The sequence below is a fragment of the Mus caroli genome, chromosome 2, assembly GCF_900094665.2.
Source record: "Mus caroli chromosome 2, CAROLI_EIJ_v1.1, whole genome shotgun sequence".
NCBI lineage: Eukaryota > Metazoa > Chordata > Mammalia > Rodentia > Muridae > Mus > Mus caroli.
Genome location: NC_034571.1, coordinates 155,134,450 through 155,158,292, shown reverse-complemented (window position 1 = coordinate 155,158,292; position 23,843 = coordinate 155,134,450). Strand labels below are relative to the sequence as shown.

Genomic DNA, 23,843 nt, shown 5'->3' with positions numbered 1-23,843 from the left:
TCTCATTATGGGTGGTTGTGAACCACCATGTGGTTGCTGGGATTTAAACTCAGGACCTTCGGAAGAGCAGTCAGTGCTCTTACCTGCTGAGCCATCTTGCCAGCCCCTCTGTTTCCCATTCTTGAATGAGCGGATTGAGTTTGAGCATCGTGGACTCTGAACATTCCCCATGCTTGTTGCCCACACTCTAATGTGGAGAATCACCTGTGTTCCTTTGAAAGGAAGAGGTCAGCGGACTATCTCAGGGTCTGTCTTGCCTTCTTGTGCGGAGGGAGGACAGCAGAAGTAACTGTCTCCTGCTAGGGTCTCCTCCACTCTGTGGGAAAGGGTAAACAGAGGACCTCAAGCAAGAGGATGGCTCTGGGAAAGGAGAAGAGGCTCTTGGAGCAGTGGGGGTGGGCTGCCTGCAGCAGGTCAGGGTGTTCTTAATGACAGGCTATGGCTCTAAGGTCCAAGCCACAGTGGCCCTGGCAGTGGAAGGTGCATAGCTCTGGGAGTCTCACGCCACAGCTTTGAGATGTAGTGCACAAGGGCAAACGGGAGCTCCACGGGGTGTGGCCATGATCACTGTAGAACAGAGTGGGCTGCGATGGTCACCACTTCCTGAGGTGGAGGCAGCCAGAGGGTGAGGCTTGGGTTGGTGTTCACAGGCTGAGATTTGTATGTGTAGAAACAACTGTAGTGTAGACATTCTGGATGTGGCCCTACTGTGGCCATGAACTCAGATGGCATCCTGAGTCTGCTTCTGTAGGAACACACAGGACCTCGGGTGTAGGTTCTGGTTGACATTCCAAGTGGCTGAGTCGGGGTCTTTCTTCGAGGGATGGGGTAGTAGGCCAGCAGCTAAGGGAGGACCAGGATGCTGCAACCCTGCTCAAGGTATCTCTACAGGGGGGCTTCTCCATTGGCTGAGGCATTAGCTGTGGGCAGTTCTGGGGATTCTTTGCTCCCCTCCCTTGTCATTATGAGTGGGGACAGCTGACACTCCTGAGCTGGGGAGGGATGTGGCCAATAAAGGAGACCTGGGGGACATCAGCAACACCCACTCTAGTTCATACTGCTTGCCTGCCCCCCACACCCCTGCCTCCAAGATTTATTATGTTGGAATCTCAGTCCCCAATGTCATAGAATGTGAAGGTTGTGGAAGACCATCAGGTCTAGAGATGAAGCCCTCATTGTTGGGATTTGTGCCCTAATAGACCCCAAATGGTTGGCTGGACCTCCGCCATGTGAGGGCACTGGACAGGGTGTCTGTGACTGGGAAGTTGGCCCTCCCCAGCATCTTGGCCTCCATAGCTGTGAGCAGAGACACCTTTGGTGGTAAGACCATCTCTGTACTCTGCTATGGTGGCTCAAAAGGATGGAGACTGTTGGCACTTGCCTCAGTACCCAAGAGGCCAGCCCAGGCATGCAAATAACTTGCCACGACCCCAAGAGCCAGGTACAACAGGGATGGGGGTGCACACCTTGCTGGTCTTGGCCTCTGCTGGTTTGGGGCTATTTTTGTTGGTCTAGTGGTGTCTTGTAAAAGCAAAAGAACTCCCTGCCTCTAGAGCCCCATTCGTCATCAACAGGAGCCCGTGGCTCTGGCCAATTTCTGTTTTCCCCTAGAACATTATGTTAGGGTTCAACTGTGGAAGTTGTTACCATGGCACCAATGAGTTCTACACAGAAAGGGAACTGTAGGTCAAGAAAGGTTTGTGCTCCACGCCGAGGGGCGCTGCTGACTCTACTGTGTGGTGGCTTATTTAGTTAGATTGGGGTTTTCCTCTCTCTCCTCTCCCTCTTTCCCAGGAGGAATACAACATGCCCTCTGGAGAGGAATGCGCTCTCTAGCAAGGCTGTACCTGGATGAAGGGTGTGGTCCACTGGGAGAATGAGAGCTTGTAGGATGAGGTAAATGAGGGACTGCTCTGTCTAGAGCAGGGCACACCCCTTCCTCAGAGAGCCGGGTCAGACATTGGGAAACCAAACCAAGAGCTGTCCTACACACTGTGACAGGAGCTACCCACCCCTCTCTGCCATGCTTCTGCCCTTCTTCACCACAGACTTTGACTTGTGACAATTATTACCTTGAAGCCTCACCATTTGACGGCTGCTGGGGAGCCTGGGTTAAGGAGTCGCTGGTCTAGGATGCTTCCTGAAGGAAGGTAAAAAACCAACCAACCAACCAACCAACCAACCAACCAACCAAAGAAACAAACAAACAAACTGGACCTACCCCGGGAGTCCCACTGGGACTCTGGTGTGTATTTCTGAGAGGTGGAACTCCCTGCCTCTAGAGCCCCATTCGTCATCAACAGGAGCCCGTGGCTCTGGCCGATCTCTGTTTTCCCCTAGAACATTATGTTAGGGTTCACACTATGTAGTCTTCCCTATTTAACTCTGACACTTTTTTTTTTTAATATCTTTTACATGGAACTGAGAATAGAACCTAGGGTCTCTGTCATGCTAGGTAAACTCTCTATCTCGAGACAGATATATCACCGGCCATCACAGTGAAATCACACAAAATCTGACCGTGCATATTAAAACACCAGCGTTTTCCAGGATTTGGGGATACTGTAGCCCCTGGGGTTCTATCAATGCTCTTCCGTGGATGGAGAACCAAGTGTCACCTGGAAAGCCTGGGGTTGGCCCTCCCATGTACCATCCCACTGTGGGGTAGGACAGCCTCCATTCCTTCAACACAGAATTACTGAGCACTTTGTGCCACAAAATGAAAGGTTTTTGTATCTCCTTCTGCCCACACCATAGCTGAAGTCAGGCATGCATTCTTTTTTTCTCCCATCAACACATCCTCATGCTGGCGAAGTGACAGGCAGGATTTTGCTCGGAGTCTGTCCTCAGGAGAGACACTAACTTGGTTAAGCCACCACCACATGCCACTTTAGAAGTCCAGGCCTGGCTTATATGCAGGACCAATCTTGCAGCCATGGAATGGAACCCACACTTGGTCATAGAATTCAAGAACACATGAAGGGCTGGCAAGATGGTTCAGCTGGTAAAGATGCCTGCTGCCAATGTGGCAGTCTTGAGTTCGAGCCCCAGGACCCACAAGGTAGAAGGAAAGATCTGTCTGATTCCTGCAAGTTGTCCTTTTGGTGTATAATTTTCTTAATGTATTCTTAAAGCTCCTTGTAAAGTTATGATGTCATTATATTTATTCGTGTGTGGAGGTCAGAGGACAACTTGCAGGAATCGGCACCTTTACCAGCTGAACCAACTTGCCAGCCCTTAATGTGTTCTTGAATTCCATCTGAAAATTTTTATTGCAATTTTTTGTATCAGTGTCATCAGGGACAACGGTATATACCATGTCCTTTATTTGTTATTTCCTTATCTGGCGTTGGAAGCAGGTAATCAGGCCTGGCTGAAGAAGTGCAGGGAGACACAGGGTGTTTGCCACTTTTCAGCAGTTTTATTACAAAGAGGTCTGAGCGAAGCACTGGGGCACCAGGACAGACATTGCAGGGGCCAGGAGACAGCTGCGAACAACAAGAACCAAAGCCTAAACCAAACCCATTCCCGGACCACACACACGTTAGGAGAAACCGCAATGCTGTTCTCAATTTTTCTTCATAAATAGATAACCAAAATCATTGCCGGCAATTTTAAATAGGGGGGATATATGAGTAAAACAGAAACAAAAAAAAAAGAGAAAGAAGAGGAGGAAGAAGAAGAAGGAAAGGAGAGGAGGAAGAAGAAGAGGAAGATGAAGAAGAGGAAATGGAAGAAGAGAAAGAAGGGGAAGAAGAGGAAGAAGAGGGAAAAGATGAAGAGGAAGAGGAAGAAGAGGAGGAAGAGGAAGAAGAAGAGGAAGAAGGGGAAGAAGATGAAGAAGAGGAAGAGGAAGAAGAGGAAAAGGAAAAAGAGAAAGAAGGGGAAGAAGAGGAAAAAGATGAAGAAGAGGAAGAGGAAGAAGAGGAAGAAGAGGAAGAAGAGGAAAAGGAAGAGGAAGAGGGGGAAGAAGAAGAGGAGGAGAAGGAAGAAGAGGAAGAAGAATGCCCCTGGGTGTGGCTTAAAAGTTCCCATTTTCTCTGTGTGCAGATTAGAATTAGCTTGACAGTTGCTTGTGCACATGTCTCTCTTAAGATAAAACTTTAAAAAAAAATGTGCCAAAGGTCTTATAAAAAATTTTTTAACCTTAAAGGAAACTTTCTTTCTCCCCACAAAATAATCTTACAGATGTCTTCAGCACAGTTCTAAAACAGTGAACTACTTACACGGAACCCACAGAACGAGTTTCAGCATCTTTGTGTACACTGAGAGCACACCTGTGGCTGGCCCAGCATCAGGGGTGGGTGTCTGTTGCTAAGCAACCTCGAAGGGGGGCAGCCCGGTGAGCTGGGGCTGGGGCCAGAAGTCCAGATGCAGGGAACTGTGTGCAGGCCAAGGAGCGGGGTCCACAGCTACCCTGGAGCAAGCAGGTCAGCGGGCAGAAGGTTCCTGCAGGTTCTTTGGGCTGGTGGTGGGCGGTGGGCTGCCTCTGCAGAGTCTGGTGGGAGGTCGAGGGAGAGACTCAGCCCTGGGGCATAGGTGTGTCACTGCTCTCGCTGGCCGGTCACCCTGCCTGCTGCCATGGCCTCTTTCCTGTGGTCAGCCCTTCCTGCTCGGAGCAGTGCCCTCCGGAGAGCCTCAGGGAGGGAGGGGAGGCGGGATTAGGTGAGGTAGAGCGATTTATCCCTGGGGAGCAGGCTGCAGGAGAGAGTAGGGGCTGTCAGCTATTGGAGCCCACCCTGGCCCTGTGACCGGCGCTCTAATCAGCTGTCTTCTAAGGTAGAAGGAGGGAGTTTCCACCAAGCAGAACCAAACACCCATCTCGGCTCCCCACTAGTTTTTAAATCTGCTTAATGTCTTTTGTGTTATTTTGCTTTTGGAGACAGAAACATATGTATCTCAGGCTGGCCTTGAACTTGTGATGTAGTTGAGGATGACCTAGAACTCTTGATTCTCCTGCTTATACCCCACCCTCCAGCCTAGATCCTGGGGTTCTAGGCATGTGTCACCACACCAGATTTAGGTGGTGCTGGGGAATCAAACCCAAGGCTTCAAGCATTCTAGGCAAACACTCTACCAACTGAGATACATCCCAAACACCCCCATCCTGCCTGCTTTTAGTCACATTAGCATTTGTACATGTCAAACAGAACTACAGGCACCTCTCTGTCTTTAGAATACAGCATGGGGCTAGCCAGATATGGTGATGCCTGCCTGTGGGAGGATGAGGCAGGAAGATCATGAGTTCAAAGCTAGCCTGGGCTACATAGGAAGACTCCACATTTGACAAGGAAAACTGAAATAGGTTACTGTGGATCCAACCATCCTCCATGGGGGAAGAAGGGCCAGCCTTAGGAAGTTCACATACGGCATACCTATTCCTCCTGGGCCCTCGACTCTTGGGAAGGGCAAGGGCTGGAGGACAGCCTGTGCCTGTTTGGTTATGAAGAGAGTCACTGCCCACCCGAGCCTGTGCACCTACAAAGGCTTGCCCTAGAAGATCAGAAGTGGAAGCCAGGGCAGGCAGGGTACATGCAGTGCCAGGAGTACTAGCAGGCTGAGCAGAGTGAGGAACCCATGCTGAAAGACTGGTGGCCCGAGATGGGGGACACACTGCCCAGTGATGGAGGTAGACGCCATCTGCTAAATACTCACCCCTCATTCTCTATAGGAGGCTGAACCAAGGTCAGCCTCAGTTTCCCAAATGACCTCTTGGCTGCACCCTCCCACCCCCGGGGACTTGGCTTTGCTCTGTGTTGTTCCTTACACTCTAAGTATCTACAGGCTGGGCTGACAGTGACTTCTTCACATCCCACTCCCTCACCCCAGTGTCTCCCTGTGCTCCTGGCCACCCCTGCCCCTTATCAGGAATGGACAGCGAAGAGGGTCTGAGGAGGACTGACCTGCAGGTGCCGAGGCCGCGCTCCCCACTGGGGTAACTCCCATCCCAGTCTCCGCTGCTGGAAGGGTTGGATGGGCCAGGTGAGCGGGAGCCAGAGCCACTGGAGAAGTCAGAGATGTGTGGGAAGTCCTGCAGGGGAAGGAGAGGGTGGTGAGCGGAGGAGACAGGAGGGGAGGCCTCTCGGGCAGCGGGCACGGCCTTTGTGGGTCTGAGTGTGTCTATGCTTCAGAGACGTTCCCTAGGCCTGCACAGCATGGCTACTCTGCCTCCTCCTGCTTCTCTTTGGGGTGATTCAATCTGAGCTGATAGTGTAGCTCAGCAATGGACTACCTGCCTAGTATGTGTGAGCCCCCGGGTTCCATCCTTAGTGCTACAAAGGCGGGGGTGGGGGAGGGAAGAGTGAAAACGAAAACTCAAGTTGGGAGGGTGGGGGGTTACTTTGCCTTTGGGTACTTTCCTTTACTGGGCCTCAGTTTCCCTATCTGTAAAATGGGGTCACTGGGTTGCATGCATATCTTGAAACCATTTGTGGAACTATCACTGGAGGCTTGGACTTTGGAGATAGATAGGACTTGGGAAATCTGGTAGAGGTCGATGTGGTGTCAGTGCCTTGGGCTGAGAAGTTTAAGTAGGAGGCTAAGAGAATGTTCTGGATCAAGGCTTAGCTTAGCAACTAGACAACCGCTTGAGAGAGCCAATGTCTCTCCAGGCAGGTGTTTTAGACCCATTTCAGAGAACTGGAAACTGAGTCTCAGAGAGGTTGTCTAGTTGGCGAGTAACCTGGCTAGTATATGAACTCCCCGACTGCCTTCCCTTTTGGTGAGAGTCAGAGGAAGCTGTTGCTTAGCCCTGCTTACCTGTGGCCCTGGAGGTGAGGGGCTCATCGCCAGCTGCACCTGGAGTGCCATGGAGGCAGGCAGGACAGGAGGCTGCGGGGCTGGGGACATGCTGAGAGGCGGGCTGAGGAGGGTGCCCTGCGCGTGGGGGGGCAGTGGCAGCTGCTGGTGCAGTGAGGGGCTGAGAGGGAAGGAGGGTGGTGGTGGCGATGTGCTGAGGCCCGGAAGCAGGGCCTTGGAGCCCAGCGTCCTGGCAAGGCTGGCGGGAGAGGCTCCGCTGCGGAAGGCCTGCAGGTCGGAGGGCGTCAGGAAGGAAGCCAGGCCGGGCATGGCGTACATGGGCTGCTTGGGTGGAAGCATTTTGGCTGGTGGGTTTGCCTGAGTGTTCTTGGCCTCACCTTGGTCCGGGGGGCTCTGGAGGAAGACAGAAGCCAGAGATAAAGAAGGGATAAGTTAGAACCTGGACTGCCCATCAGTGGGTCTGCAGCTTGCAGCCGGCAAGGTCTCTGGATGGCTCAAGGTCACACTAAGGGGCAGGGTGTAAACCAATAAGCTGTGACTCTGCAGGGGCCTCCAGACTTGTGTTCTCCCAGCGGCCAGCACCCCAGATTTACCCTCACGTGGGCTCCCCTCCACATACTGCCTCACTGTTCCCACCCTGGCAGCCAGACCAGTGTCAGCAGACCAGTGTCAGCTCTGTTATACTCCCAGACAGTTCCCCGCACTTTGCTCTGTCTGCCCTTTATAGCCCAACCAGGGTGCTGTTTCCCCATGATGACCTCCAGGAAAATACTCTGCCTCCTTTTGGGCCTCAGATCCATCCCCTTGCCCCTGTGTTTGTGGTGTGAACAGAGAGAGGCAGGGGGCATGGTCAGGAGTTAAGACAGCGAAGCCACTCAAATGGCCAATCCCATGCTCACTGCTGGGGTCCCTGCATGCAGGTACAACTCATCATCTCTGAGGTCTGTGGTACCCGCTGTTCCTAGCGGTCCCACCTTTAGGCTATCTCTCCAGTGGCTCACTCTCATCGGGGGCCTTGCCCAGGGATTGTGTTACCTTGGACACGAGGCTAGCTCTGTAGGCCGCCAAGGCTTTCAGGTACTCCTTCTTGGCAGCTTCAGTCTTCCTCTTATACGCCTGAAAGATCCGAGACATGGGCAACTCTGGAGAAAATGTCACAGAGGAGCCTCAGGGCAGAGGCTGGGGTGACAAGCAGGGGTGCCGGGGCCATGCATGGATGACAGTGGTGGGGTCAGTGGCTGGCTTAGTCGCCCACTGGCCCAGTTCTATTGAGAGCATTGCACTGGGAGTATAGAGGCCAGGCTATGCTCAGTTCCTTAGCATGGTGTTGGCACAAGTGGTTATGAAAAGACAAGTCACTCAGAAGCCCTTCTTTGACCTAGCACCACACCAGCACCCTAACGCTGACACGAACCCCAGTCCTCTTCATATTGGCTGTGATTGCTACTGTTAGCATTAGACCTAGGTTTACATGACTGCAGGGATGGCCCTAGTGTGTTTCACTGTCGCTCTTTTAAGTAGAACTCTACCACAATGACTTGGGGCTCAGCCTTGAGACTATTTGGCCAGTGGTATGAGAATAAATTGATGCAGGAGTCTTGAAAAGTACATAGACTCTGGAGTGGCCCCTGGCTGCTCCAGGAACTAGCTTAGTGCTTTGGTTGGAATAAGAATGGCTTCTGTAGGCTCCTATACTTGAATGCATAGTCACCAGGGAGTGGCGTTATTTGAGAAGGATTGGAAGGTGTGGTCCTAGTGGAGTGAGTGGAAGGAGTCACTCTAAGGTTTCTAAGGCCCATGCCAGGCCCAAGATAGCTGTCTCTGTCTCTCTGTCTTTCTGTCTCTCTCTGTCTCTCCCTGCCTCTGTCTCTCTGCCTCTGTATCTCTTTGTCTCTGTGTCTGTCTGTCTGTCTGTCTCTCTCTCTCTGCCCAGCCCTCTCCCCTCTGCTTGCAGCTCAGGATATCTCTCAGTTACTTTTCCAGCACCATGCCTGCTTGCCCACATGCTCTCTGCCATGATGAGAACAGACTAACCTCTGAAACTGTAAGCAGGCCCTCAATGAAATACTTTCTTTGATAGGAGCTGTCTTGGCCGTGGTGCCTCTTCACAGCAATAAAACAGTGGCTAAGATATCAGGCTTAGTCTGTGGGATCATGAGACACGCAAAGCCCAGACATCCACCTTCTTGAAGAGTTGCCCCACGTGTTGCAGCTAATTGCAGAAGTGTAGGCAGCTCTCATCAAGGGCAACAGAAGAGCCACCATGCTGAGCCCAGCCCAGCCCTCAACACGAGAAAATGACAAAGGTCTCAGAGTGAAAGCTGGCAGTGTCCCTGGCTCTCCCCACTGCAGCTGCAGCACACACAGCATCCAAGGCCAACAAGCAAAGTCCCAGACAGAGACTAAGACCCTGATCTGCCATATACGTAAGACCAGAAACGTGAGAGGCTTATTCTCCCTGGAGCTGCTCTCAGCCAGTGCCTAACAAGGAGTCCTCCAGTTCAGATGGGTTGTCAAAGACAAGGTCTATGTTGGCTCCAGAGCACCTATCTCCCACAGTGGGAATTCTCTGACAGTGTCTTCTGCCTTCTGCTGTCTTATGTCCCAGTTCTTTCCAGCAGATCTTAGACTATCTCCTAAACTACCTGCCCTAGACTGGTCCTGAATAGGATGCACCTCACTCACATCCGTGATCCATGTCTCTGGCCCCAGCTTGCTACTCTACTGTGCTTTCCATGCCCATGGACAGCATCTCCACTCCCCACCGCAAAGTCAGAATCCCAAGGAGTCCCCACCGGACCCTCCACTTTCCAATCTCCCTGTCCTCAATCTCTGATCTCTCCTGCCAGGTGAGGACCTGCCAGGTTACCCCGCCTGCCTGCCTGCCTGCCTGCCTGCCTGCCTGCCTACAGCTGAACTGGCTAGCCTGTGCAAACATATCAGTGGTTCCCTCTGCTTGCATGGCAAGTACTTCACTCCTGTTCTCCAAGGACTGCTCGGCCCCTGTCCACCTCTCAGCTCTGTCACACTGTGTGAGCCCTCACCATCAGCGTTCGGTTCCCCTGAAGTCCCAATATCATGTGCTTGTCACTCTCTTCCTGGTCTTTGTCTGCACGGTGCCTCCAGCACAAGGCTCTCCTCCCATGGGGCTCAGCCTTCAGTCTCACCTTGGAGACCTAAAGGAGCCCATCCCAGGGCTGCGTCCTTTCCTCTCTTTTTTGCCTCCTGTTACAGTTTGAATAGGTTTGGCCCCCAAAGACTCATGCATCCGAATGGTTGGACCATGGGGAGTAGCACTATTAGGTGGTGTGGCCTTATTGGGGGAGGTGTGGCCTTGTTAGAGAAAGTGTATCACTGTGGAGTCAGAGCTTTGAGGTCTTAAATGCTCAAGCTACAGTATGAAAAAAAATCCAGTCTCTTCCTGGCTGCCTTCTGATCAAGGTGTAGAACTCTTGGCTCCTCCAGCACCATGTCTGCCTGCAGGCTGCCATGCTTCCCATCATGATGATAATGGACTGAACCTCTGAACTGTAAGGCAGCCCCAGTTCAATGTTTGCCTTTATAAGAGTTGCCTTGGTCATGGTGTCTTCACTGAAATGAAACCCTAAGGACACCTCACCCATGCATCCCCATGACCCACTTACCCATCTGCATATTGGGTTTCTAGCTCCTATCCCAGCATCCTAGTTGACTTCCCTGGTTCCACAGGCCTGAACAAACCCCGATACTAGTCTTATAGTGAGGACCTTAGTGAGCTACTTAGCTTCTTCTTGCCTCCTCCTCTCCCTATCAAAAGAGGTAATGGATAGGGTGTTGGCTAGTTTCGTGTGTCAACTTGACACAGCTGGAGTTATCACAGAGAAAGGAGCCTCCCTTGAGGAAATGTCTCCATGAGATCCAGCTGTAAGGCATTTTCTCAATTAACGATCAAGGGTGGGAGGGTCCACTGTGGGTGGTGCTATCCCTGGGCTGGTAGTACTGGGTTCTATAAGAAAGCAAACTAAATAAGCCAGGGGAAGCAATCCAGTAAGCAGCATCCCTCTATGGCTTCTGCATCAGCTCCTGCCTCCAAGTTCCTGCCCTGTGTGAGTTCCAATCCTGGCTTCCTCCTCAACTTGCTTCTTGGTCATGATGTTTGTGCAGGAATAGAACCCCTGACTAAGACAGATGGTGACCCTCTGGAGTGTTGTAAGATGAAATGAGGGGCTAGAGGGAGGGAACTCCGTGGTGCTTAGTCTTGGCTTGCTCTAAGTATGGTAGTCAGTAGGCAGGGAAGCAAGGGCTCAGGGTGGTTAGGTAGTCAGGTGGCCTCAGGTGAGTAGCTCGTAACACATTTCCAACTGTGATGAGGTAGCCCTGTTCCCTGTCACCTGGAGGCCACACGGCCAGTGGAGCAGAAAGGTAAGAGCTGACAGACTGCTGAATGTGAATGGAGATGCTCCTGGTTTGTGGATGGCAAGGGCTCAGTGAAGGCAGTATGCACAGTCCTGGAAGCCACCAGGGATGGAAGGAACTCTGTCCCCCAGCTTACAGATGAGCAAACAAAGCAGAGAGCTCCCTGCAGACACCTCTAGTCCCAGAGGCTGAGTCTGACGTTACACCCTTGGTTCTAGGGCCCAATGTCAGGGCCAATTCAGGAGGAGACCAAGGCTCACCTGTTTCTGCTCTTCTCCCAGGCTGTCCCACATGGAGGCCACTATTTTGGACACATCTCCAAAGGTGGCACTGGGATTCTGCCCCTTGATGGCAGCCTGAGTGTCTCTGAAGAAGAGAGCGTAGGCCGACACTGGCTTCTGTGGCTCATTGGGGTCCTTCTTCTTCTTCTTCTTTGGATTCTTGGCCTTTTTGCCTGGGTCCACTGAGGGTCTCTTCTCTCCTGAGATCTGCCGGATGAGAGGAGCAATCAAGGGCCTCCTGACTAGTGGGACCCTAGGTAGCCTTGGGCCAAGCTAGTCTTCCCCAGCAGCTTACCTCAGACCAGCCCTGTTGTCTCCCAAACAGCAGCAGGGCCGGCCTACCAGGGGTTCATACCTAGGCAGCTTGGCCTACATCGTCATGCACTTGGAGGAGGGTGGCAACAGACACATACACACGGGTAGACATGAGCACAGACAACAGACACACAGGTACACGCACATATGCATGTTGATGGGAATAGATACAGGCACATAGATGAAGAAATACAAGGAGACAGACACAGAGAACAACACAGAGACACAGATCTCAGGGTCAGAGGGACCCAGAGGTATACACAGACAGATGGATGGACGGATGGAGGGAGACAGGTGGACAGACAGATGGATGGACGGATGGACAGACACATGGATGGATGGATGGATGGATGGATGGATGGAGGGATTGGTGGACAGACAGACAGACGGATGCTCATGAACACTGGGTGGCAGCCTGAGGTGTATGTTTAACTCTTTAGGGAGGACCCACATATATGTCCATTCCGAGAATTTTGACAATTCCTGAAGACCATTGAGCTATGAACACTAACTTTCCAGTGAGGCTGGCCAGTTCCCTGGACAGCAATAAAAGCAACACTCTGGGTCTTTCTACCTTTCTACCTTTTCCTCTGGGCAGAAACCATTGCAAAACTTAAACAAACCCTTTTCTGTCTTTCTAGCACCTCCCCTCTTCCCATGGTAACATCTGTCTCTCCAGACTCCCAAAGTCTCCTGATCAACAATGAATAATAAAGCCAACAGAGGCCCCCAAAAGCCAGGCTGGTGGTGCATGCCAGTAGTTGTTGTACTCAAGAAGCTGAGGCAGGAGGATTGAGAGATTAAGGCCAGTGTGGGCAACATAAAGAGACCCTGTCTCACAAAATGAAAATGAGAAACCAAGAGTCCATGTTGGCCTATGTGCACTGGATGGACCCTTTACAAGAATAAGAAGGTCCAGCCATCGGGGTCCTCCTGTCATGGACACTGTGGCTGGTCCCTGAATCTCTTCAGGGCTCCACTGTGCCTGGAGGAGGAGGGGTCTTCTGTAGATTTAGCAGCCACAGCCTGAAGTCCTGAGGGCTCAGGTGTAATTCCCCTGACCAGAGATCCACAAGGTATCCAGCAAAGATTAAATTATGGCCATGACTTGGCAGAGCCCCTTCTTCACCAGGGAGGCACGTTGAAGTCCACATCACCCACCTTGAAATGGGCATCTGATTCCTCCTCCTGTGTGGAACTGGATGGAGAGGGGGTCGCTGACTTGCTCCCTGGGGGTGATGGGGAGCCGTGAGCAATGCCACTCCGGATGCCCATCTGGGAGATGAGCTGAGACTGGCTGAGGGCACTCATGTGGCTGGCCAGCATTGCCGGACGGCCCAGCAGGGGCCCTGGCCGGCCTGAGTCATATGCCGCCACCTCCGAGTGGACCATTTCCTGGATCTGAGAGAAGACAGGATGATTGTGTTAGAAGGCTGTGCCTCGACAAATGCCACTCCTGCCTCTCAGGAGGGGACATCTGGGTGAGAGGTGGCAAGTGGCCATTTCCATGCTGGGCTGGGCTTCCCACTGGGACCCCCATAGGGGAATTTCAAGGTGGAGTTCCATTCTCCCCTGACCTCTGCATGATGCAGAGCACCTGCAGAGCCCCTAGGGCTCCTTGGCAGTTTGCTGTTCCGTTGGCATCTGCCCTGGGCGGTGTGGGGGGGGTGGTGGTCAGCATGCCGTCCATACAGGAGCTTGGTCCAGCTGCAAATGGATCATCTCATGATACAATGATACAAGCTCCACGGTGAACACAGCTCTGCCCTGTGTGCTGTGCAACAATGAACGGCAAAGAACACAGACGCTGGGAACCCAGACCCTTGCCAGGTGCTTGACTCTGGCCAAGTCTGACCCTCAGTGGGCCTCAGTTTCCACATCTGTAGCCTGTGTAGTAAAACCACCTTCCACGATTAAGGACCAGATCTATTCAAGCATAGAGTAAGCCTTATGTCATTGATGTCTGTCCAGTGCAGCGAATGAATAAGTCTTGGCTGTCATTTAGCAGGTTTTCCCTCTATGTCAGAAAATTTCTTACTGACTTCATTCCTCTTTCCCTGTAGTAGTAGTTATTTCTGGGATACAAGAAACCTAACCATTTTCCACACAGGAGCAGTCTCACACTGAACATGGAATTAGAACAGTGTGTACTCGTGACCCAGACAAACAGTATAAATGCACGCTTCATTGAGGCCCCTGTGAACATTCTTAGAATTATCTTATTTCCTCTGCATTTATTATTTGCTCTGTCTAATTTCTAATGGCAAATGCCTGTATGTTCTCCGCCTTTTCTTCAGTAAGCAGCAAATAGACCTTTTCTTTTATGGGGTTTTAAACTTCTCTTTAGAAGAATCAGCCCTTGCTAGACATGGCAGCACATGCTTGTAACCCCAGAATAGTCTGAGACTCTTATCATAAACGAACGAGATCTCCAAATGACCCCTTCTTCCCTGTTCTCTGACAATCTAATATCTCATTTCATCTTTGTTAACCCCCCCTCCTGGCTTGTAAAGATTACTGTTGATTCTCCCTCAATTTTGAATTATATTTCAAAATTTATTTCCCTTGTTTTATGGTTAATAATGTTTAGAGGCTGGGGAAATGGCTAACTGGGTAGAGTTCATGAGGTGTGAGCCTTAGGACTACTGCTTGGATCCCTAGCATGCATGTAAGAAGGGACACCTAGTAGGACCACTGTTTAGATTTCTAGCATACATGTAAGAGGGGACACCTAGTAGGACTACTGTTCAGATTTCTAGCATGCATGTAAAAGGGGGCACCTAGTAGGACCACTGTTTGGATCCCTAGCATGCATGTAAAAGGGGCACCTAGTAGGACCACTGCTTGGATCCCTAGTAGGCATGTAAAAGGGGGCACCTAGTAGGACCACTGTTCAGATTTCTAGCATGCATGTAAAAGGGGCTCCTAGGTGCTCATCCTCACATCACATCCTGGCATCGGGGCTGGGAGGCAGGAGATCAGGGGAGGGTTTCAGGGAAGGAGGAAATGGAGAGAGTTGAATCCTGAGGTCTTGGCTAGAACTGCAAGGTTCAGGGTCAGTGAGAGACTCTATCTTAAAACTGAGAGCTGGGTCAGGACTAGGGAGCCGGCTTGGTGGTTAAGCTTAGGGGTGAAGAGTTCCTGTAAACGCCAGGTGGGAGTGGTGCTAATTCCAGCCTTGAAGGGAGAGGTGGGATCCTCAGAGCAAGCTGACTGGCAAGATGAGCCAGATCTGTGAGCTCCGAGCTCCACTGAGCAGCGACCTTCCCTCAATGAATAAAGCGGAAAAATGATGGAGGATAATTCCCGCCATCAAATTCAGACCTGCACACTCACACTTGCACACGCACACTCACACACAAGTGTCCACATACATATAAACGTGTGAGTGTGTGCACAGGTGTGCACACTACCCCCTCCCCCCTGCACATGTGCACTCACGAGCACCCACCCACCCACACACCCACACACAAATGGACAAAGAAAAACGAGAGCAAAAGAGGTTCTGCTGCTGACCTCTGACCCCCGCCACTCATGATGCATGGGTGCCTCCACATACACTCCCCCACAATTAAAAATAATATTTTAATGCTAAACATTTCTCGGGTGTTTCTCATAGATGTTTACCTTGTAAGAATTTTGATTTTTAAATTTATGTGTATGGGTATTTTGCCTGCACACATAGCTGCGTACCACTTGTGTGCCTGGTGCCCTCAGAGGCTAGAAGAAGGCATCGGATTCCCTGGGACTGGAGTCGTGGATGGTCGTGAGCCACCATGTGAGAGAGAGCTGGGAGCTGCACAAAAGTCCTCTTATCATGGAACTATCTCTGCAGCCCCAGAGAATATTCTGTAAGACTTTTGTTATTGATCTCTTTTGTATTTAAAGAATTAAAATTCTTTTTTTTTTTTTTGGGGGGGTTTTCGAGACAGGGTTTTTCTGTGTAGCCCTGGCTGTCCTGGCACTCACTTTGTAGACCAGGCTGGCCTCGAACTCAGAAATCCGCCTGCCTCTGCCTCCCGAGTGCTGGAATTAAAGGCGTGCGCCACCACGCCCGGTAGAATTAAAATTCTTTAATTTTTTTCATTGACAAAAAGAGTTTTAAAGAGGACTCCAGAGATTTCTAAGCGGCTAATTTTGCTTCTCTTTGCTTCATCTTGAATTTTGAGTCACAGAAACGGTGACTGTCTGTACTGGGTGCCGTTTGTACTTCTGAGACTCTGTTAAAGCTTTCTTTGGAACCCAGATATCATCAGATCTTTACCTGTAGCAAAGTCCTCCCAGATGTACTTTCTGGGTTGTGGCTGCATCTGGTTGACGCAGCAGGTACTGGTTACTGACTGACATCGGTCGTATTCTTCAGATAACCGTCTCCATTTTGGCTCTCTAACCTCAGATGAGCTTCACTAGTCAGGGCTTTAAAACTTGTGACCCTTTTACCATCCAAGAAACGTTTTCGTGGCTCGGGGTATACAGCAGAATAAAATAAGGGCGCAAACCAAACACTTACCGCTGAGAAACCTTTGGGGAAGTTATTGGAAAACAAGTCTTTGGTACACAGTAAGACGCAGGCAAACGCGCATGCTAATGAAGTGGGTGTGTTTAATTACGTTTGCATGAAGAATGAAATCTTGGCTAAACTCTGGTATGCGGGATGGAGAACATCTTTAACATTTCTCAGAGTTGATCGATATTTTGAGTTCCATAATCATTGATGCTGAAACTCTGCTTGGCATCAGTACAGAGCTCAGACTGGCAGAGAAGTCTGCTTAGCGCCATCTCAGATGGGGTTGGAAATCCTGTCTTAACCCTAAGCCAAAATTCACTAAACAACCTCTTATGAAACACTTTAGCAACTCAAATATCAATTAAAAAAAATCAAACATTCTTAAAAAAAAAAACCAAAAACAACAAAAAAGCGGGAAAACAAAGATATACTAAATGCCCAGGAAGATGGTGGGAAAATATTAAATCTGTTTTCCACAATAAAGCCATGATTAAAAAAAACATCTTTGTATGTATGTACATATGTGTATGTAGGTGCATATGTTTACCTACAGAGGTCAGAGGTCAACCTTTGAAGGGGAGGGCCTTTTATCTGCCGAGTCAGCTCTCCAGACCCCCTATGTTTGCTGTTATTATTTTGAGATTTGTAGAACTTTATGTGTATGGATATACTACCTTCATGTATGTCTGTACACCACGTGTGTTCAGTGCCTGTGGGCATCAGAAGGGCATTGGAAGAAGCAGTTCTTCATTAAAAATTCAATTCAGCAGCTTTCCTGATCCTTCCTGAGCCCTGACCTCCTGTCCCGTAACAGTCACTCCATTCGTCACGGGATATTTTTGATATAGCGTTTTCAAATTAAGCAATTTATTTCGTGTTTGCCTTATTTGGTATAGAACCATCTAGATCTAGGTCAAGGGTTCAGACGGGAGCCACTTCACCAGGAGGGAAGGAACATCTGAGGGTGTCTACAAAGACAGTTTCCATCTCACCACTGGGGGCATGCTCCTGTCTCCTGGAGGTACTGGCAGAGGAAGCTGTTAAACTCTACAGTAAGTGGGCTGGCTGCCCTCCATCCTTGCCCCCAAAACAAAGCCTTGTGTGTTCAGATTGAGCAGCTCTGCTCTCCACAGGGGATGCTTTCCTTGAGGAAAAGCTCAGCTATGCTCTGGCCATGTTCCTCAAAGCTGAAGACTGGATTTTGTCTTTTACTCTCAGGGAAGAGTGTTTTAATGGAATGTGTCCTATTGTTATTGCTGTCGGGGAACATGAATCCTCCAGTTTCATTTTTGGGACATGTCAAGGCTTCACTTAGGACAGAAAACACATCTTGCAAAAAAAAAAATTTCATGTAAAACTAAAATAATGTTGGCTTGGGCTTGCGAGAGTAGCTCAGGGTAGAGTGCTTGCCCTGCATGCATGAGGCTCTGGGTTCGATTCCTAGCACTGGAAAAAACCTAATTGAAATAATATTCACTGTGCTATATATAAAAAAAAAAACCTCCGTGTCTATTGAATGTACTGTTTTGACATCAGCTGTGAGACAGAGAAAATTGAGCTAAAGCCCTCCATCTGCCCCGTGTCTCCGTCAGTTCTCCATCAGTTCTTCGGGGCATTTGGCGTGAACGGGTTTGCTTCAGGTACGCCATGTGAAGTCGCTCAGTGCTTAGACATCCCAGAATGCCCCGTCTTCATGACAGCTGCACCTTATTCATGAAAGCATCTTGGCTCCGGTAACTGTCTCTGCCTTCCATCCTTTTCTATCAGCCGTTGTCATGGTTTCCATACGGTTTTGTTCTCATCCCACATGGTTTCAGATGCTCATCATGCAAACAGAGTATGGGTGAATGCTGGTCCCCAACCCTCTTCTCAAGACATTGGGATCTGCGTTATCACATCAGTCACAAACATGACATACAGGCTCAGCAAGCCAGCTTCCTTAAAGTGTGGCAAGTTTTAAGTCCCTAAGCAGCTCCTGCTGTCTACCTACAATATGTACATGCCATTTCTTCTTTGTGGATTTCTGTTTGCTTGTTCTTCTTTTAGGCAGGGTCTTACCATACAGTCCAGGTGACTTTAAACTCTCTGTCCTCCCTCCTCAGCCTCTTGAATTATAGGTGTGCACTACCATTCCTAGCTTTTAAGTTTTAAACGAGAAATTGGCATGATTTCCTCTAGTGCAAACTGGCTGTAGCTTGTTAAGGCATGTTATAGCTTTCTTCTCAACTACTTGTGGCGGAATTCTTCAACCCTGTATTCTTGACTTTGTGAATTATTATCTTGCTGATATTAAAGGTACTTAAATTTATCATCACCACCATCATCATCATCGTCATCATCTTGTAAATGCCCTACGTGGGAAACATTCTATATCTTATCACTGGTGAGGCAGAACACCGTCCATAAGTCAGCCAGGCCACTTGGGCATGGACTAGTGGGTGTGGACAGCAGCCGAGTTCAGCTCTTAGGAAGGATGGGATGTGGCACAAAGCCCTGGGTTCAATCTCCAGCACCTTATAAACTGAATCTCGTGTGCTTGTCTGTTACCCCAGCACTCGGGAGGCAGTGGCAGAAGGATCAGAAGTTCAAGGCATTCCTCAGCCATATATAGAGTTCAAGGGCAGCCTGCGCTAGAAACTCTCTCAGAAACAAACCCAAACCTAAAACAAAACCAAGGACCTTCAGTTCTCAGTAAATGAGCTCCCGGCTCCCAACACGCCACAGCCACAGTACACACCTCCTGGACCCTAGCAATTCTCACCTCTCCCACACACAAGGACACGCCCACTGCAGGGAAAATTGTGAAAGACATTGACAAAGACAAACGAACGTCCCTTTGCTGTTCTGCTGTGCATTGCCCTCTGGACCTTTGAGGTTATCTGATTCCATCGGAATGTACCCCCTAAATCTGACTAGGCTATTCTAATTCTGCAACTTTGTAAATTGTGTGTGTGTGGGGGGGAAGGAGTTATTGCAACTGGTCATGTTTTTGAAATCATTTAAGGTTGTATCGTGGTAAAATAAATAATTTTTTCTTGTAGCAGTTTTCTTATTGTTGTGTTTAGGTGGGCTGTGTGTACATGCATATACCATACTGTGCATGTGGGGATCAAAGGACAGCTTTGTGAGGTCAGTTCTTCTTTTCAACCTTTGTGTGGGTCCAGGGGTTCAAGGTCGGGTTGCTAGGATTTCTGTATGGGTGTCTTTAGCATCTGAGCCAACTCACCTGCACACATACATCTCGGTGCTATACATACACCATGCCTTCATCTTTCATCACTACCATCCGTCTCCAGAAGTATCGTTACCTCTACCTATATTAAATAATAGCTTCCCACTCCTGTCTTGCCCGTGTCCCTGGAAACCATGATTCTCCTTTCTTTGTATGTGGTCTATGTGTGTGTGCAGGATGTATGTACACATGCATATGGGGATGCTGTGCCTCCAGGCCAGAGGAGGGCATTGGACACCCTGCTCTTTTGCTCTCCACACATTTCCTTGAGATGGTGTTTCTCACTGCATCTGGAGCTCAGCAGACCGACAGCAAGCCTCGGTGATTAGCCTGTCGAGGCTACTCACAGACACACCCACTTCTGGCTGGGGATTTGAACTCGAGTCCTCAAGACTGCGCAGCAAAAACTTATCAACAGAATCATTTCCCCATCCCTTGTTGATTGAACCCTATCTAAGCACCTCGGATAAAGGGAATCACGCCATCTAAGTCTCCCTTTGTTACTGTAATATTGCACTTAGCACAGTGGCCTCAAGGTTTATACACCTTGTAGCATGAGTCAGAATCTCTTTCCCCTTTTAAGATTGAATAATATTCCATTATATGAACATACCACATTTTGCTACTCATATTTCTGTTAATGGGACTTTGAAAGATTTTTTAAAGATCCAAACTCTAACATCAACAGTAGATGAGTGTCAGGTGGAAAACAACTGGTTCTTATCCATTAAGACACAAATTAAATTTCCTGGTATATAGATATAATTGATCCTACACTATAGAAAAGACAATTCTAATCATCAAATTCAATTGCTCTATGATATCAACCAGTTTTCTGTTTTTAGTTAATGTATTTACGCATTCCCTGATTGCTTAAGTGTATGTCTATTTTTCAGATTCTAATCTGAACTCAGTGTAATACCTTACTGGCTCCCTCATTAATAACCAGTTAAATGTGGTTTTAATATGTTTGCACGTTATACTTGTATGAGAGTCACTGTGTTACCTTTAGAAAATTGTACAATGAAGAATTTTAAACTCCAGAACAACTGGAACTTTTTTTTTTTTTTTCGAGACAGGGTTTCTCTGTATAGCCCTGGCTGTTCTGGAACTCACTTTGTAGAGCAGGCTGGCCTCGAACTCAGAAATCTGCCTGCCTCTGCCTCTCGAGTGCTGGGATTAAAAGCATGCGCCACCACACCCGGCTCTGGGCTCACCAAGTTGAGGAAAGTGGAAATGGCCTCCTCAGATAAAGGAATTCTTCTCAGAGTCAGAGTGAATGACGAGAGCCTCACCCCGCAGTGTGGGTGAATAAACGAGAGTGAGCAAGGAGCGGGAGAGGGTTCCAACCGGGCAACGCGGGCAGCCCCGTACCTTCAAATCCACGTGTAAAACGTGGAGCATTGCTCTGGCGTGCTACGCGTGGGAGAATGAAGGCAACATCGTGGGGGTGATTTCTGAGAAAGGGAGAGATGAGAGGGAGCCGCACTGGCTCAGGCAGCATTTATCCTGTCAAAAGCTGGGCTAATGCAGAAGGGTGATTCCAGAGGCTTGTCCAAGCAGAACACCCAACTCAAGCAGGATGGGTCCTGACGAGTCTGGGATGCAGAAGTGGCTGGCATCTCCATGGCTTAATTGGCCGTGTTACATCTCATGAGAGATTTCACAGAAGATGATGCCAAAGACTGGCCCCCATCTCCAGGCTAGCTCCAGACTCTATGTTCGGCCACATGATTGGCACCCCCTTTCCCAGAAACACATAAGGCTGGGTCCATAGAAAGGGAAGCCTTATTTCTCCATAAATCTTGTTCTAATTTTACCAAAACAGCACATGGCATCATCATTTCTGTTGCTGCACAAGCTACAGATATGGGTACCACCCTCCATCTCTTCCTTCCCAAATATCCCTTGCCTGGACACTCCAAGCACGGTTGGCCGTTCTTCCATGGTGAGTTCCAAATCTCTCACATGTTTCTCCTTCCCACCAGTCACCCTTTTAAGATGGATAAGCCAGGTCCTAGCCTTTACTCTCGATTTAAAACTGTTCATTGCACCGGGCACGGTGGCACATGCCTTTAATCTTCGCACCTGGGAAGCAGAAGCAGAGTGACCTCAGAGTCTGAAGCCAGGCTTGTCGTCTAGAGAGTTCCAAGCCAGACAGGGCTACATAGTGAGACCCTGCCTCAAAATGAAGATGCAAACGAGTTTTCATTTGCCTCATGACCTTCCCGGTAGATAGATCTAAATTATCTAATGATCTGAGAATAAGTAACAGCTTGGCGTACGTACATTTGCTTGCGTGTATATTTCCACGTGCATGCATGTATATGTGCATGTGAGGGGTACGTCTAGAGACTAGAGGGCATCGTTAGGGGTCCTGTATCAGATGCTGCCCATCCTGTATACAGAGATAGGAGGTTAAGTTGGCCAAGATTCACCTGCCTGCCTACACTGGGATTGTAAGCACACAGCACTACCACACCCAGTTGTTGGGTTTTGTTTTTTTTTTGTTTTTTTATTTTAACTATTGGTTCTGGGGATGGAAATCAGATCCCCATGCTTGCAAGGTTCTTAATGTTACTGATACGTCATAGATTCCTTCGAGCAGAGCATTTTTCTACTTCTTCACACGAGTGACACTTTCTACCACTACCACTATTTATCTGTTGCCTTGATTATCTCTGAACCTCCCATTAAACACGCACTGAATCTTTAGGCTCTTTCTCGTCCTTGCCGGTGAGGTGAGCTTGGAGTTTGGACCCCGCCCCCCCCCCCCCCCCCCCACCCTTCTACCCCCACCCCCCACCCCAGGCTGTTGGCCTTTTCGTATTGGTCATTGCTGTGCTGTTCAGTCTCAGAGTCTGAAGCTGATCTGGTTTTTAAATGCAAGTTGTCACTTACTTACCTGAACACACTTTCTCCTGATTCTGAACTTCCTGTCACGTGGACAGTTTGTTAGTAAGTCTCCACTGCCTCGGAGACTGCCGCCATTACCTGTCACCTTTACCTGGCAGGTGTGGGTGTCTGGGCTCACCTTCTCTTTCTCTCCTCCTCTGTCTCCCCTCCTCTGCCCTCCCGGCTCTGCTCCTGTCTGTCTGCCTCTACCTCTTCTCCAGGTCCTCATACCTCTTCTTTCCCCCAATTAAACCTCCCTTATATCCTGTCCTGTCTCGTAGTGTGATTTCTTGGGGAACACCTTGGCATGGGCCCACCAGGTATCCCGGCCCACCACTGACATCACTGTTGCTTTGCCCACGGCTTCCTCTGCAAACAATGGCAAGCAGGCCTTTCAGGGCTTCTGAGTGGGCCTGGTTTCAGTGCTAAGCATTAGGGAAGAGACCCCTGAAGGCCTCACAGTTGGTCAGGGGCATGTAGTTTCTACAGGGACAATATATGACCACAAACCAATACGATGTGAGCATGGCCACCAAGCATCCTAGACTTTCTGGGCACTTCATGAACTCAGTCCTAACTCCCCAAAGTGAAAAAGATGCCCCCAATTAGAGGCCTGCTGCTTGAGACTGTCTGGTGCCAGAGGCTTTATAGTGGTCAGACCTGAGCCCTCATGCCAATGTCCTTGTCTCTCAGTGTTGAGGACACTGGCACCTGCTTCCTTACTTAAAGAGGTAGACACTGGCTAAATAGGAACTGCCCAGCAATCCCCATGCCTGCCCAGCAGCAGACCCCACTGTGGTTAGACTGATGCAGAACTCCCTGGGGCCATGAGGGCTTCTCTCTAGATAAAAGCTTTCCTCTATCATGCATCTCCCTGAACGCCACTCATTGTCCCAAGCAGTCCCCAGCCCTCCTCCACTGCCCCTCTCCCAGATGCTGCTCTGGGCTCTTGGTGGCTCACTGTGCTGAAACCTTCATCAGGGTGAGGACCTGGCCGGCACAACCTTGCTGAGGGGATGCTACTAGCCATGGCATGAGGTTCCCTTCTGCTCCCACAAGCAAACAGATGGCCAGCCAGCAGCCGCACCTGCACCTTCTCCTGCAGGCCCGGGCAGAGGAGCTAGAGGGAGGTGGTAGCCTCGCAAACATAATTAGACTTAATAGATTCTCAGGGTTGTAGAGTGCCAGGAGCTTTTCACACATGCCCGCTGCAGTCTCCGCGGAGTGTTCTAGGCGCTGAGAGTACCCCCACTAGGGACAGTGAGAAATCACACCTCGTCTCAGCTCCTGCCAATCCACAGAACCCAATCCCATCCTGCCTCCGCTCAGAGGAGAACGAGGGAGTGAGCTGTCCACTCCCCCCTCTACAGACACTCCTCTCTGCTAAATTCTGTCACGTAAGCCCTTTCCTGGGTGCAAGTGGGTTCTAAAGTTCCTTCAATTCTGAGCCACAGCAGAA

General features: G+C 49.7%; 1 protein-coding gene across 4 annotated transcripts in view; it reads right to left on the bottom strand.

Moving 5' to 3' along the window:
* Positions 1–4,015: 4,015 nt before the first annotated feature.
* Positions 4,016–23,843, bottom strand: part of Tox2 (TOX high mobility group box family member 2) — a 120,070-nt gene continuing 100,242 nt past the window's right edge. For 3 of the 4 annotated variants that reach the window (XM_029474330.1, XM_029474328.1, XM_021156338.2), the window contains exons 4-9: positions 12,912–13,151; positions 11,415–11,642; positions 7,795–7,875; positions 6,760–7,152; positions 5,904–6,031; positions 4,016–4,498 (exon numbers count right to left, since the gene is read on the bottom strand). In XM_029474330.1, the coding sequence (XP_029330190.1) occupies positions 4,432–4,498; positions 5,904–6,031; positions 6,760–7,152; positions 7,795–7,875; positions 11,415–11,642; positions 12,912–13,151 (1,137 nt within the window). In that variant the 3' untranslated portion in view covers positions 4,016–4,431. Of the gene's footprint in view, positions 4,699–5,903; positions 6,032–6,759; positions 7,153–7,794; positions 7,876–11,414; positions 11,643–12,911; positions 13,152–23,843 lie in introns of all 4 variants that reach the window. The other variant, XM_029474327.1, reaches the window with a different exon arrangement.